Source organism: Nuphar pumila, chromosome 13 (assembly GCF_984573655.1).
Source record: "Nuphar pumila chromosome 13, dmNupPumi1.hap1.1, whole genome shotgun sequence".
In the NCBI taxonomy this organism is placed as follows: domain Eukaryota; kingdom Viridiplantae; phylum Streptophyta; class Magnoliopsida; order Nymphaeales; family Nymphaeaceae; genus Nuphar; species Nuphar pumila.
Window position 1 is genome coordinate 68,142,756 of NC_143261.1, and position 14,321 is coordinate 68,157,076.

At 36.1% G+C, this 14,321-nt stretch overlaps 1 protein-coding gene across 1 annotated transcript; it reads left to right on the plus strand.

Annotated features, from left to right (window-relative positions):
* Positions 1-5,051: 5,051 nt before the first annotated feature.
* LOC149818599 (protein RICE SALT SENSITIVE 3-like) lies at positions 5,052-13,775 on the plus strand. Its single transcript, XM_089986255.1, has 9 exons — positions 5,052-5,197; positions 5,306-5,359; positions 5,446-5,622; positions 5,715-5,820; positions 5,922-5,963; positions 6,039-6,095; positions 6,361-6,783; positions 6,869-6,958; positions 13,722-13,775. Exons 1-9 carry the CDS (start codon positions 5,052-5,054, stop codon positions 13,773-13,775), a joined length of 1,149 nt encoding a protein of 382 aa, XP_089842381.1.
* Positions 13,776-14,321: the final 546 nt, after the last annotated feature.

Sequence of the window (14,321 nt, forward strand, 5' to 3'; positions counted from 1 at the left end):
TTAGCATCAATCAACTTGCCATTAAAGATCATTTTTAGTTGTTTTTTCATCTTTTTCTTCGTACTTATGCTCAATTATATATATATATATTGTTTGTTTGTTTATTTATATATATGTATGATGTGTGGGGAGAGAGAGAGAGAGAGAGAGAGAGAGAGAGAGAGAGAGAGAGAGAGAGAGAGAGAGAGAGAGTCAACATGATTTTCTAACTCCATCACCGCTCCAACGAACCAATATCAATGCAGTGCATTACGTCATTGACATCAGAGTTTCAGTGTGCCTAAGCAAAAACCATTCTGAATCAATGCAGTGCACAAAGTTTTTTGTTGGTCCAATCATAAACACGAGAGTTGTCGTGCCCAACAGAGTCTTATTGAATCCGTACCGTCCATTTCCTTGTAGGGCCCATCAATTTCAAAAGATGGTAATTGTGAGGCGTGCAGTGTGCCTGAGGCCCTAATAAAAAAGTTTTGAATTAATGCAGAGGACAAAGTTCCTTGTTGGTCCAATCATAAACGCATGATTTATGGTGCCCGAAAGAGTTTTGTTAAATCCCCATCGTCCATTTCCTTGTGGGGCCCACCAAACTCAAAACGTGCTAATTGTGCAAGGCATGCAGTGTGCCTAAGAAAAATGCATGAATCTCCACCGTATTATTCTGCAAATATCAGGCATTCATGGGAGTAAAGCGCTGTAATTTCTTGAAGGGTAGTACATTAATCATATGAAGCAGCCCGCCGCATAAATTATGCAATCATGGTGCCAAAAGTTTGATAACACCAGCCAAATTCTCGTGAAAGGTTGTTTTTTTACTAGTTTTCTTGCATTTTTATCGGAAAAATATCGGTAAAATGATTAAATTAAAAAAATAGAAGAAAAAATACGTAAAAAACAATAAAATATGTAGCAAAATAAAATAACCCAATTTTCCACGATAAAGCTGATATAAACATAAATATAACGATATCTTTTGTTAAAATGATAGCATCACCATATTTCGAAAATATGATGATATTTTGAGCCATTCAAGACGGCAACCAAAAATATCTCATTTTGTGGTGATATTTTCAATATATTGTTGATACTTGTGACCATGATTGTGACTCAATCACCACCGCGGATTGATGGAATGTATGTGGAATATGGGGAGCAAAGCACTATTTTTCATCGTAACGAATTATGCAACAACAACAGACCATACCACAAGACGACCAGAGAACAAGAAGAATCTTTTCTTTAATTTTAGTTATAATCTACTTGAGAAAATTGACATTGTTCCTTGTTAGTATTGATGATCACATGTATGGTGGGGATGGAACTAGGTCAGGTATACGAGCTGCAGTGCTTGAAGTATTCAAGCTTGGCTAATTCTTATGGCGAGCCAAGCCGAGTTCAGGATCGTAATGAGCCCGAGTTAGCTTGTTAATAAAAAAAAATACATTGTTTTAGAGCTGAAAGAAATAGGTTTAGAAAAAATACATGCAAAATATATGTAAATATATCTAAAATGTATTTTTTACTATCTATCGAGTCCAGCCGAGCCGAATACTTATTGTTAATATTTATTTAGCTTGCCAAACCTATTCTAGGAGTTCGAATGAGCTCTTTTCAAGCCGAACATGAGCAAGCCACGGTTTTGTTTATCAGCCCTAGATGGAATCAAAGCATGGTGGGACTCATAAAATGTGCAGACCGGCAGTTCGAAAAGGAGAAAAAAAGAAAGAAAGAAAACATCCATCCCCACTATTGATTCAGAAACAACTCCACCACCAACATCATCATTGTCATCAACAACAGTAGCATTCCAACATCATTATGGTTATCATCATCAGTGGATATTACCAAGATACCTCTGTACTTGACAAGAGGAAGCAGACAAATGCCAGGTTAGGTGGTGGGCTAAGTGGGTCTGACTTTGGTGCAGAACGGACGGTCAAAGAAATGAAGGGTGCTTTGGCAGGGGGTTTGGGAAATGGGGCATTACCTTTACCTGTTGAGTTAGGGGCATTGGCAAGAATTTCAAGGGGGGTGTGGTACACGTTAAAAGAAATCCTTGGTCATCATGAAAACTTAGGAATACAGTATTCTGTCTGATTTTCCAGAACCTCTGAGGTATCAATTTCTAAACACTACCTTTCACAATGCAGTGACTAGGTGGTTCATCCCTATTTTCTCTAGGGTCATGTTTCTACACAAACAGCAAAAGTACAAAAAATAGAGGAGGGTGCCATCAATGATGCCCTTCCTTCTTATAGCTAGGGTACAACAGCATAACCAGTGAAGAATTTACTGCATGGCTTTCCTTTTGATTCACAGTTTTAAGAGTAATTTACATAAAAAGCGCCTAATGTATAGTGAATTTACGTCTAGCGAGCCGCAGTTTCTAAATATTTTAGGGTGTGTTTGTATGGGACAGAAGGTTGTTCCTACAGAAACACAAGGAGAACGAGAATCTCTGTAGACCCCATCAAAGTGATGCAAACGTAAGGACTGTTTTTCATGAGAAAAACAACCCCCAAAATCAAGACAGCAGATCATACATTGAACACTTTAGCATGCCGCCTTCCATCTTCTGTTGGGCCCCATATCTGACAGACTCTGCCCTAGAGATGGAGGGCAGTCAGGTGCAGCGGCACACTCAAAGTGTACGATGATCCTCCCTCCAAAATTAATGATCCACCCTCTTTTCCATCGTAAGCATTCCCTGGGGGTGGTAAGTCGAGTCTCCTCCTTTTACGTGATACAAACGCTTCTTTCAAAAGAAAAATATGTGATACAAACGCACCCTTAGGATAAATGCCTACCTTCTCAAGAAATTGCTTAAATGAACACCTATGCTACTTTTATCCTCTAAAATTACTTGTTTGCCTGCGACTAACATAGATGAGGGCTTAGAAAAGTGATATCCAATAATTTAAAGAAAGAAAAAGATTAAAGTATCGTTTAAAGAGTTAAGTAGAAATAAGGCAAATTAAAATTTAGGCGGTATTCTAAGCATAGTGACAAACGTTTTTGCGAGAAATTGAAATTTTTTCTTAAATCTCGCTTTTTTTTGGTCAAAATCTCGGCAATAAAAAACTAAATTAAAAGATATAAAAAATATTTTTAATAAAAAATATCAATAAAAATTATTTAAAAATAAAAATACATGGGTTTTTATGATAAATAGCCGTTTAAAACATAAATATCGTGTTTAAATCATGGTATTTATGTTTTTTTCATAAAACTCATGATATTTTGAAATTCTTGCAAGAAATTGCCATTTTAAACTTTCAGGCAATATTTTCATAAATCTCACGATATTTGTCACTATGATTCTAAGCAATTTCTAGAGAAACCTAAGGCAGCAAAACATAAATTTGCCATACATTAAATGCATATATGTAATCTTGCACCCCTGAGAGAGAGAGAGAGAGAGAGAGAGAGAGAGAGAGAGAGAGAGAGAGAGAGAGAGAGAGAGAGAGAGAGAGACTTTCTCCGATGAAGCTAGGAGTTGGAAGTCCAGTGTTGTATTTTTACACAATAAATGAGACCGCTTTATCAGTAGTTTTTTACGTTTTAGTATCATGCACACATTTATTGTAGAATATTTTTTTGAATGAAATATTTATTGTAGAATTACAATACGGATATCCTGACAAGCAAGAGGGCAAAGGAAAAGGATAAAGTAAAATAAAAACCTCCATGAGTATTCATCACTTTGATGAACAGTTTACTGAAGGAAATGGTTTCAAGCTTTACATTCAACTTTGTCCATAACATAGAATCCTTACAGTTTGATCTTTCAACTAATGAAGCTGAAAGTTCATACTATGCACAAGTAGAAAAACATCACTGTGTGATATTATAGTAATGATAGGGTGCTCCCGGAGCACCTACTCCCACCTAACAGAAGCTTTAGATTTTCAAAATTCTTGAACATTTTTTGTTGATGAGACCCTGTAGATATGATCTACAAGCATTATTTAGTAGAAAATAAGTTTTGGATCATGTGATTACAGCATACATGTAGGTCTCTTGAGACCCTTAAAAATCAATGGCTTACAATGTATCAAAATTTCATGACTTAAAAATCCCATTTTTATGTCAAAAAGCATGATTCCTATCAAATAAACTATGTTGAATACAACTATAAGGTCTGATTGAAAATATACAACCTATAAGTATGATTTCCAGTATATATATATATATATATATATATATATATATATATATATATATATATATATATGTGTGTGTGTGTGTGTGTGTGTGTGTGTGTGTGTGTGTGTGTGTTAATGCGTTCCTTAGGCCCCCTTTTTCTATAGGTCTCATTAGGCCACTTCAAAAATAGTAATTTTAAGTATTTTTCTCACATCTAATACCGTAGATGTGATCTATAGGTTTTGTTTAGTGGGAGCCGGCTTTTGTATTGCCAGAATCTGATCTGTATACAATTTTTTCCGGTGATGCAAAATCAATGGCTATGAAGGTACCAGTTTTTCCCAGCTCAGAAAACATGTTTTTTTGTCGAAAAAACATGATCCAAGAGTCAATTTCCACTAAATAGTGCATGCTAAACAAATCTAACGGTTCATATCTATCATAAAACACTTAAAACCTATGAGGCAGAACGAGAAGTGGGGTCTAATATGTTCAGTTCTCATATATATATATATATCAAGAAGAAACCACTATTATGGTTTGAACATCCCGTTTATGGGTCTACAAGCACGTTGACCATGGTCCTATTTGGGTGTCGGCAGTGTAAAGTTCCATGAGTTCTCACACTGTATTTGTTGCTTCTTAGCAATACATTATATCCCCAAACAGAATTACGGTAACCATTTTATGATTTTGAGGAACAGGTTTGAATGGTCACAAGAAGAGTCCATTGGGAACTGGGATGGCGAAAGTAGGAAAGGGTATGGCATTGACAACAAATTAAAAGCATGATAAATACTGTAGCAGTGCAGATGAAGTATAAATTGGGGTTTTCACAAGGGTGAGCTTAAACAAGAGAGGATGGTGAGGGATTTCTGCAGGGAGAGGGATAGAGAGTCGGCAAATCAATGGCGGAGAGCCTCATCAATGGGATGCCATTAGCTGTTGCTCATCTGCTCCAAAACACTTTGAGAAGTTTCTGTGTTCATGAAAACTCACAGTGGGTTTATGCTGTCTTTTGGAGGATTCTACCTAGGAATTACCCACCACCCAAGTGAGTAAAATAACTGTACATGGGATATGAAACACTTTCCCCATATAGAGAGTTCCTCATATAATCTTCTGTCCTATAAGTTTTTTCTTATCTATGTTCATCTTGCAGGTGGGATGTTCAAGGAGGACTCTATGATAGGTCTAGAGGAAACAGAAGGAATTGGTATTAATGGCTTCAATTGTGTGAATCAAATAGAGATTTTATTGTTTATAACGTATTGATTACTGTTAGTTTGATGTTCATCTCAGGATACTTGTTTGGGAAGATGGCTTCTGCAATTTTGCTGCATCTGCAAACACTTCAGCTAGATTGGGAAGTTTCATGGACTCGACTTTCTACATCAAGGGTGAACCTCAGCATACCAAGGGTCTGCAACCTGAGATCTTCTTCAAGATGTCACATGAAATATACAACTATGGGGAAGGGTATGCACAATTTGTAGTTTGTGAAATTACTTAGCAAAATGGGTATTTAGAAATACAGCTGAAGTTTCCTTTTTTCATGAATTTATGAGCAGTTTGATAGGGAAGGTTGCTGCAGATCATGGTCATAAATGGATTTTCAACGATCCTAATGAACATGAACTCAATTTCATGTCTGCATGGAATAATCCAGTTGATGCAGTAAGTTATATGATGATCATGTGTCAGCCATATATATTGATCACCTTATCTTCACCCACATCTGGCTTTCCTAACAAGTATTGGTGTTTTATTGGTTTCAGCATCCAAGGACATGGGAAGCTCAGTTCCAGTCCGGTATACAGGTTAGGATACACCATTCAAAATCCCCAACTTTGGAAATGATAGTGAGTTTGATTCACTCTTATCTTCTTTTGCAGACAATTGCACTAATTGCAGTTAGGGAAGGAGTGCTTCAACTGGGGGCGGTTAACAAGGTTATAACCAAACTCTCTCTCTCTCTCTCTCTCTCTCTCTCTCTCTCTCTCTCTCTCTCTCTCTCTTTCATGATAAAGATTAAAGACTTGGTTACTTGAGAGGAGCTGTGTCATTTTCAAGAGTGTGGGGTTTCACACTCACAAGGGAAACACATTTGGTATGTACAATTTTCTTAAACTGGTGAGGATAAATGGGAGAGAAAAACATGGAAACTTGTGAGCTAAAGATAATGCATCAGCTTATCAAGCAAACTATGGATTGTAGGTTGTGGAAGATATCAACTACATCTTGCGACTAAGGAAGAAGTTTAGTTACATTGGGAGCATCCCTGGAGTCCTTCTACCACATCCTTCATCTGCAGCCTCACCAATCAAGAATAAAGGTTGCGCTTTCACGCAGGACAACAACTGGCCGATCCAAGCAAACCCCCTCATGCCGGCAACAAGTAGCCATGCAGAATACACAGACTACCTCACTCTTGGTCCTCACCTCCATGGCCACCAACTCAAGATAACACCTTCCATGACCAGTCTTGAAGCTCTACTGTCCACGCTTCCATCAGTTGAACCTGCTTCATTAGGAATGACAACTCACTACGGGTCCTTGCCAGAATGTATGTCACCCTCACCAGTGGGGAAGGGAAAGATGGAAGAAGATGATGACTTTGGTCAACCAAGTGAGTTTCATGTTGGGGGAGGAAGTAGCAGCTCTATGTGCTCATTCAACCAAACATTGATCTAGATGAAGCTTTGGTTATGTATGTTGTTGTAAGGTTATGAAAGGACTGGGAAACTTCCTGCTACAACTATCTGTTTTGGCTACTAAAGAGTTTGATTTAAGTTCATTATGCGTGTTTATCTTTGTGTGTGTGTGTGTGTGTGTGTGTGAGAGAGAGAGAGAGAGAGAGAGAGAGAGAGAGAGAGAGATGCCATTTAACATATTAAGGGGGGAAATGGGGGAGAAAGTGGCAAAGGATAATCTGGCTATCAGCTAATCTTAGCCATTGGATATCCAGTGAGAATCCAAGCAGAAGCAACTCCTAGATTGCTTTCAAAATATGTATATCTTCTAATTGTTCAATGGCCTTGCTTTGGATTTTTTTTACAGACAAGCATGTATATATAAGGAAAACATTGCATGAAAATGTCAGACAGTTTCATAGGTTCCTTGGTCTAACAGAGTAGCAAACCATGAGTTAATTTGATTAAGTAGCCAGTAATCACCAATTTGCATTTAGAAAATATGGCATCTCGATTCATTTCAATTTAGTGGTGAAGCAGGAAGACTTGAGACTCATATCCATAAAAACGACGCGCTAGAGAATGCCAATAAAAAATTAGCAAAAGTCCCCTTAAATGAACAGGCCTAGAACACTAGCCTGTCGGACCATGCCCTAGCTGCTAGCCTAAGATCATACAAGAATAGTTCATTTAAGATGCCACAATGGCCCACCTTAATCATTTTTCCCAAACTGTATGGCAGACGATAAAATATAAAGCTGGTTGATTTTTTAAAGTGTCCTATTTCATAGCCATTAATACCAGCTCGATGTCATAACCTCGGCCTTTCAAGATGATGGAAGGCTCAAATGGTGAGCTGTCAATGTGATTGCTGGATTTTAAAGCATAACCAACTTTCTTTTGTTTTTTAAAGGCAAGCTGGGGTTAGGCAGACCCCACCAGTTACTATTCAACGTACCATTGGGTTTTGAACCTGCAACGTCCCACCACAAGGAGACGTGCACTGACAGCTCCTACCAACTACGCGGAGCCCCCGGTTGGTAAAGCTGCACCAACCTACTGATCATGCCATTCGGCCCCCTTATTTAGATTTCATCTGGCGAGGTTTAGTACACTGGATTCCATGAATAGTTGAACGCATTTTATTAGTAATAGAGAAGAGACCCTGCTCCTCTCAAAAGGGAAAAAAAGTTAAGCGAAAAGTTCCTAAGTGCACAAGTTCTTTTACAAATTTAAGTTACATTTATTAGATGTGCTTTTAGAACATGTAAGTGTGCATTTAATTAAATCTTATACAGGTTTGTCTTGAATCTAGATTCTAAACTATATCCTAAAACTCTATCCTCCAAGAAATGTTATGAGCTGCAGGGACATTATTTTCCACTCGAGGATGGTTAATCATAGACAAGTTTCTAGGCCACATGGAGATCATCTTTCACTAAAGGACGATATGTAGCCTACATGATCAGCCATTGAGACGTCCTCTATTAGTACATGTTTCTTGGTATCTCAAACAAAATTGGGCTTGAAGTTTTGGAAAAAGGATCGAGAATCTAAAACAATCCCAAGTCTATTTCACAAACACACTCGTGTCCAAGGCTGAAGAGATCAGGCAGGTCCATCCGGTGGATCATGGATGCTCATGTAAGTATGGCCCATTTGCCACTGCAGCCGATACCCGGAACTTGATGAAAATATTAGTATGCTGTAAAGTTATATTTGCAATTTTAGTTGATTAATGGCCATGAAAATATTTATCTTTTGCCTTTATTTATATTAACAGAAAAACTATCACATGTTTTGGTGGAATTGCCTTGTCGAATGTCAAACCAAAATATAATGAAGCCAGCGATTTTAAGAATATTTTCAAAGCTCATAAAATCATGCCCACACGTCGTAATTGGACGATCTAAGAGCCGACCACCACTAACTTAAACATGTAGATCACATCTGTAAGGTCAGTATCATGAAAAACAACAAAAAAAGAAAACTCATTAATAGATAATGTCAACATGAGCAAATGTTAACCCTATATATATATATATATATATATATATATATATATATATATATATATATAGAGAGAGAGAGAGAGAGAGAGAGAGAGAGAGAGAGAGAGAGAGAGAGAGTAATGCTACTGTGCTCTAGGAGTACCTATTCCCACGTACTAGAAATCATGGTTGTAGGTTGCAAATTCTCTATTTTTACCTTATGGAATCACTCAACATAGTTTATTTGATAGAAATCATGTTTTTTGAACATAAAATAGGATTTTTTAAGTCATAAAATTTTGATACATTTTAAGCCATTGATTTTTAAAAGTCTTAAAAAACATACATGTAAGATATAATCACATGATCCAAAACTTGTTTTCTATTAAATAATGCTTATATATTGTATCTATAGCGTCTGATCAACAAAAGAAGTTTAAGAAATTTGAAAATCTAAAGCTTCTATTAGGTGGGAGTAGGTACTTCGAGAGCACCTATCATTACCAATATATATATATTGGTAATGATAGGTGTCCTCAACATATACACCTTATAGGAGGGGTTAACAAGTTTACCCTATCTTGTATATCCTTAGGAACATTGAAATTCCAAAATAGTACTTTTCAAGGACATCACTACCAACGACATTTATATTCCTTTATATACATCTAGCAAACATTTTATTAAAAGGTAACTGCATATACCATTAATTCATGAAAGCAGATCAGGTCATGCTAAACATGAGCTTTTTTGCTCATGCCAACATCATGGCCGTCCGTTTTGTATTTTGAAAAGTTAAAAAGTCAATGGAACAATTATATGCTACGTGGCATTCATCCAAAATGCAAATAGACGACCACGATGTTGGCATGAGCAAAAAGCTCATGTTCAGCATGACCTGATCTGCTTCCGTTTGAACAAGCTCTCACACAAACCATTTTCTGAGTTTGAACAAGCTCTCACACAAACTGATTTGGATTCTATATGGTAAAGGAAATAGTATCCCAATAACAATCCGATTTGGATTCAGCATGTAGTTTGCATTGTGAAATAACCAACTAGGTTATCATATGCAGAGATGACAAGAGAGTTGCGATGAAAAAGTTCTTCCTTTGTATTCTCAACACTCAATATATATAGTCTGAAGATTACAAGACAAGCAACTCCGAAAAGGACAAGTTACAGAGACCAAAAATACAACAACTGAAAAAGATTCGTCTAAGATATTCGGTTGAGGATGATAGAGCCTTCCAGAAATAACTGTGATCCTGAAATCATGATGACAATTGTGATCCGTCCGAATTTTATGGGTAGTGATGTACACGGTGAGTGGAGGAAAGATGATCATGATTTGTTCTCATGTAACGATTTACCCTATACACATTTACCCTGTACGATTTACTCTTTACACCACCTCCTTATATAACGATTTACACATTTTCCCTATACGATTTACACTTTACATCACCTCCTCATGTAACAATTTACTCTTTACACCTTATGCGCTTAGATCTTAACACTCCCCCTCAATCTGGAGCATGGAGATCACGAATGCTCATATTGGAAACTAGCTTCGTGAAGAGATCATGTCCAAGAGGCTTAGTAAATAAATCAGCAAAGTGTTTGGATGTGTGTACATAAGTAGTGTGAATGAGCCCTTGACACAATTTTTCATGAACGATATGACAATCTATATCAATGTGCTTTGTGCGTTCATGAAAAATGGGGTTGGCAGCAATGTGCAGCGCAGCTTGATTATCGCAGTATAGCATTGTTGGCAGTACATGAGATACCCCTAAGGATAAGAGAAGAAGACGAATCCAAGTGACTTCACACACAGCATTAGCCATGGCTCTATATTCGGCCTCGACTGAGGATCTGGACACAGTAGGTTGCTTCTTGGTCTTCCAAGACACCGGTGTAGAACCCAACAAAATACAATAGCCAGTCACCGAATGTCTAGTTTTCAGACAAGCAACCCAATCAGAGTCACAATAAGCATGAATTTGAAGAGGATACGAAGAATACAAAAACAATCCTTCACCGGGATGACACTTCAAGTATCTGACAACACAAAGTGTTGCATCCATGTGAGATTGCCATGGAGCATGCATGAATCGACTTAAGATATGTACTGAAAATAAAATATATGGTCGAGTTATAGTCAAATAGATGAGACGCCCAACGAGACATCGATAGATGGTTGCATCATGCTCGATAGGTGGTTGGATCATGCTATAGTTTTCCCTCGGTATTGTGAGATGCTGTTGTTGCTCTATAGGGAAATTAACAGGTTTAGCTCCCAATAAACCTGTTTCGTCAAGAAATTCTAGAGCATATTTTCTTTGAGAGAGGAATATACCATCTTTTGCATGAGCCACCTCGATGCCCAAAAAATATTTTAAGTTACCCAAATTCTTTATATGAAATTGATTATGTAGCTATTTCTTGATAGTTTGAATGACAAACTCCTTATTTCCAACAAGAATGAGATCATCTACATATACAAGTAATACAACGAAGGCATCATCTTGTTGAAAAGTAAATAGAGAATAGTTCGTCGGAGATTGATGAAAACCAAAGTTGAGGAGTGCAGAGGAGAATTTTGCAAACCAATTTATGGGTGCTTGTTTAAGCCCATACAAGGACTTGTGAAGTTTGCACACTCGATGCTCCCCCTGTCGTGCAAATCCAAGAGGTATAGACATAAATATCTTCTTTCAAATCTCCATGAAAAAAGGCATTATGAACATCCATTTGTTGTAAAATCCAATTTTGTGTGGACGCCACAGTGAGAAGGCATCGAACAGTAGTCATTTTCACCACAAGAGAAAATGTTTCATGATAATCTAGACCCTCTTGTTGAGAATATCCTTTAGCGACCAATCGAGCCTTATAGCGTTCAATGGATCCATCGGATTTATATTTAATCTTATAAATCCACTTGCTCCCAATGTGTTTGATTCCTGGTGGTAATTCGGTGATAGTCCAAGTACAGTTTGCTTCAAGGGCCTAAATTTCAGTAGTCATTGCTTCTCTCCAACAAGAATGTTTCATAGCTTGGGTGAAGGTTGTGGGTTCAACATCATTAGATATGTTAGCAAGAAAAGCTTTATGAGAGGAAGAAAATTAAAGGAAACAAAATTAGACAAAGAAAAATGCATACCTCTAATCGATTTTGATGATGGTTGAGGTGATGAATGAATTGATGCACAATAAAAATCCTTCAATCAAGTAGATGGTTGGCGTTCTCTAGTAGATCGTCGTAAATGGGATGTTAAAACTGGTTCAGAAGAGGGTATGGAGGTAGAAACTGGATCTAGAGAAGATTCACTGGTTTAAGATTGATGATCATGCATATATTTCAGGGTTAATTAACATTAAAATATGCATGATTTCATAAAAAATGTTTCAAAAACCCAATTTTATGTTAGTTTCGAGTAAAAGTGCTAAAATGATTTAAAAATAGAAAATGCTTGAAAAATTAGCTTTATTTTACAATTTAGTACATATTTTAATGTTTGTTATTTACGTAGTAGTTTTAGTTTTTAATAAAAATAAAAATAATAATAATAATAATAAGTAGAATTAGATTAGAGTAGTTTAGTTTAGTTTTGAAGTTTTTAGCAAATAAAGTTTTTTAAAACAATTTTTTTAATTTTTGAAAAAAAAATAACAAATCGTTCAAACCGGTTTGCCTTCTTTAAAAACTCGAGAAAGGGGAATTTTTCCCCGTCTTCCCCTGTGCGCCTAACTCATTTCTTTTCCCCTCTTTTCCCTTTCTTCCCTCTCTTCTTCCCCTTCTCCACCACCGGTTATTCCTTACCTCTTTCTTCCCCTTCTCCCTATTTCTCTGTTTCTTCAGCCGGTGGTGCTTCTTCAGTTGGCGATTTTGTTTTGTTCATCTCTTGATCTACTGAATTCTCGATTTCATGTTTTGCATTTAGTAAATTCTTGTCAATTTAATTCTTGTTTTTTGTTTAGCTGTATCGTGTGATGTTGTTAATTTCTAGTTTTTCTTTAGTTTAGTTGCATAGTTCCTGAAATTTCTTGATAGTTTTTTATTGTTTTCAGTATTTCTTGTTTTAGTTTTGCATTCATCGGATTTCATTTTTCTCGTTCTGCTAAGTTGCTGTATTAAATTTCCTGTTTTGTTTTTTTCTGTTTTCATCATTCATTTAGTAGTTGCTTTGTTTTTAAATTTTCTGTTTTCTCATGCTCTAATTTCCTGTTTTGCTTGTTCTGATTTTTAATTTTGTTTCATATCTTGTTTTTCCGAATTTCCTGTTTGATTAATTCCTGAATTTTCTGTAATATTTTTCTTGTAATTTCCTACTTTTACATATTGCAGTTTTTAAATTATTGTTTGTTTATCTCAATTTTTCCAGTTTTTCCTGCTTTTTTTTTATTTCCTGTTTTTCTATTATTTCATTTTTATCGTTTTAAAATCAATTTCCTATTATTTTAGTGGCTTTCTTGTTTTTAATGTCTTGTTGCCTCATTCTATGAATTTCTCGATTTCCTATTTGTTCATTCCTATTTTTTTTTCAGTTGATGATTTCCTGTATAAACATTCATGGCAATTCCTATTTTGTATACATTCATTTTCCAGTTTTTACATTCAGTTTTTTTTATTTCGTGTGTTTTCACTAGCTCATTTTCTGTTTTGTTAATTAGGTCAGTTAATTGAATTTTCTGTTTTGTGAGATTTGCTTAGTTGTCTTTTATATTACTCTTAGTTTTAGAATTACTTAGTTAATTAACATTAGTTAATATAGTTTTAATTGTCATTAGATTCTTTTGATGATATCTTTCAGTGTTTTTAGCATTTAGCTAGTTAGTATAGTTTTTATTTCTATCTCTGGTATTGCTTGTGTTCGTTTGAATTGTGCAGTATAGCACAGGAGTGGAGCAGAAGCGATTGATTGACACGGAGGTGCAAGAGTAGAAGCTTCTTTTTGCTTTATTTTTAGAATTAGGAATTTAATTCTGGGTTTATAAATATCGCCTTTTACGCCATCTGCGAAGGGTATTCATTTATTGTAATAGTTAGTTATTTTTACTTTTCTCGTATATTTTACATTTAATAATGTGGCAATAAAGAATAGTTTAGATTTGTGTGCTTGAATACGAAATATTCCCGTTCCCTGAGTTCGACTCGGTCTCATCCACTAGTAAGAACCGGTTTTTATTATTTGATGTCTGGTTTTCACATGTTTTACATATAAAAATCTTTTCAAAATTACAACGATTTAAAAATAGACATCAAATTTTTGGCATCGTTGCCGGGGAACGGTGAAATACTAGTATTCACTTTATTGCCTAGTGTTTGTTTGCATTTAGGAGTAAAACCACGTATGTGCATATCGTAGAGACATGCTTACTTTTCTGCACAGCCCACCTATTAGGATTCCCTTAGAGGTGACTATGTACAATTGGTACCGTACACATAGATTTCATATTTTCTTTGCATAATCTCTGCTATGTGAAATTG

Excerpts from the sequence above, each read along its gene's own strand:
- LOC149818599 (XM_089986255.1), top strand. The coding sequence starts at position 5,052 with ATGGCGGAGAGCCTCATCAATGGGATGCCATTAGCTGTTGCTCATCTG. Across the intron at positions 5,964-6,038 it reads AGTTCCAGTCCGGTATACAG|ACAATTGCACTAATTGCAGT; the intron begins GTTAGGATACAC and ends CTTCTTTTGCAG. Across the intron at positions 6,096-6,360 it reads AACTGGGGGCGGTTAACAAG|GTTGTGGAAGATATCAACTA; the intron begins GTTATAACCAAA and ends TATGGATTGTAG.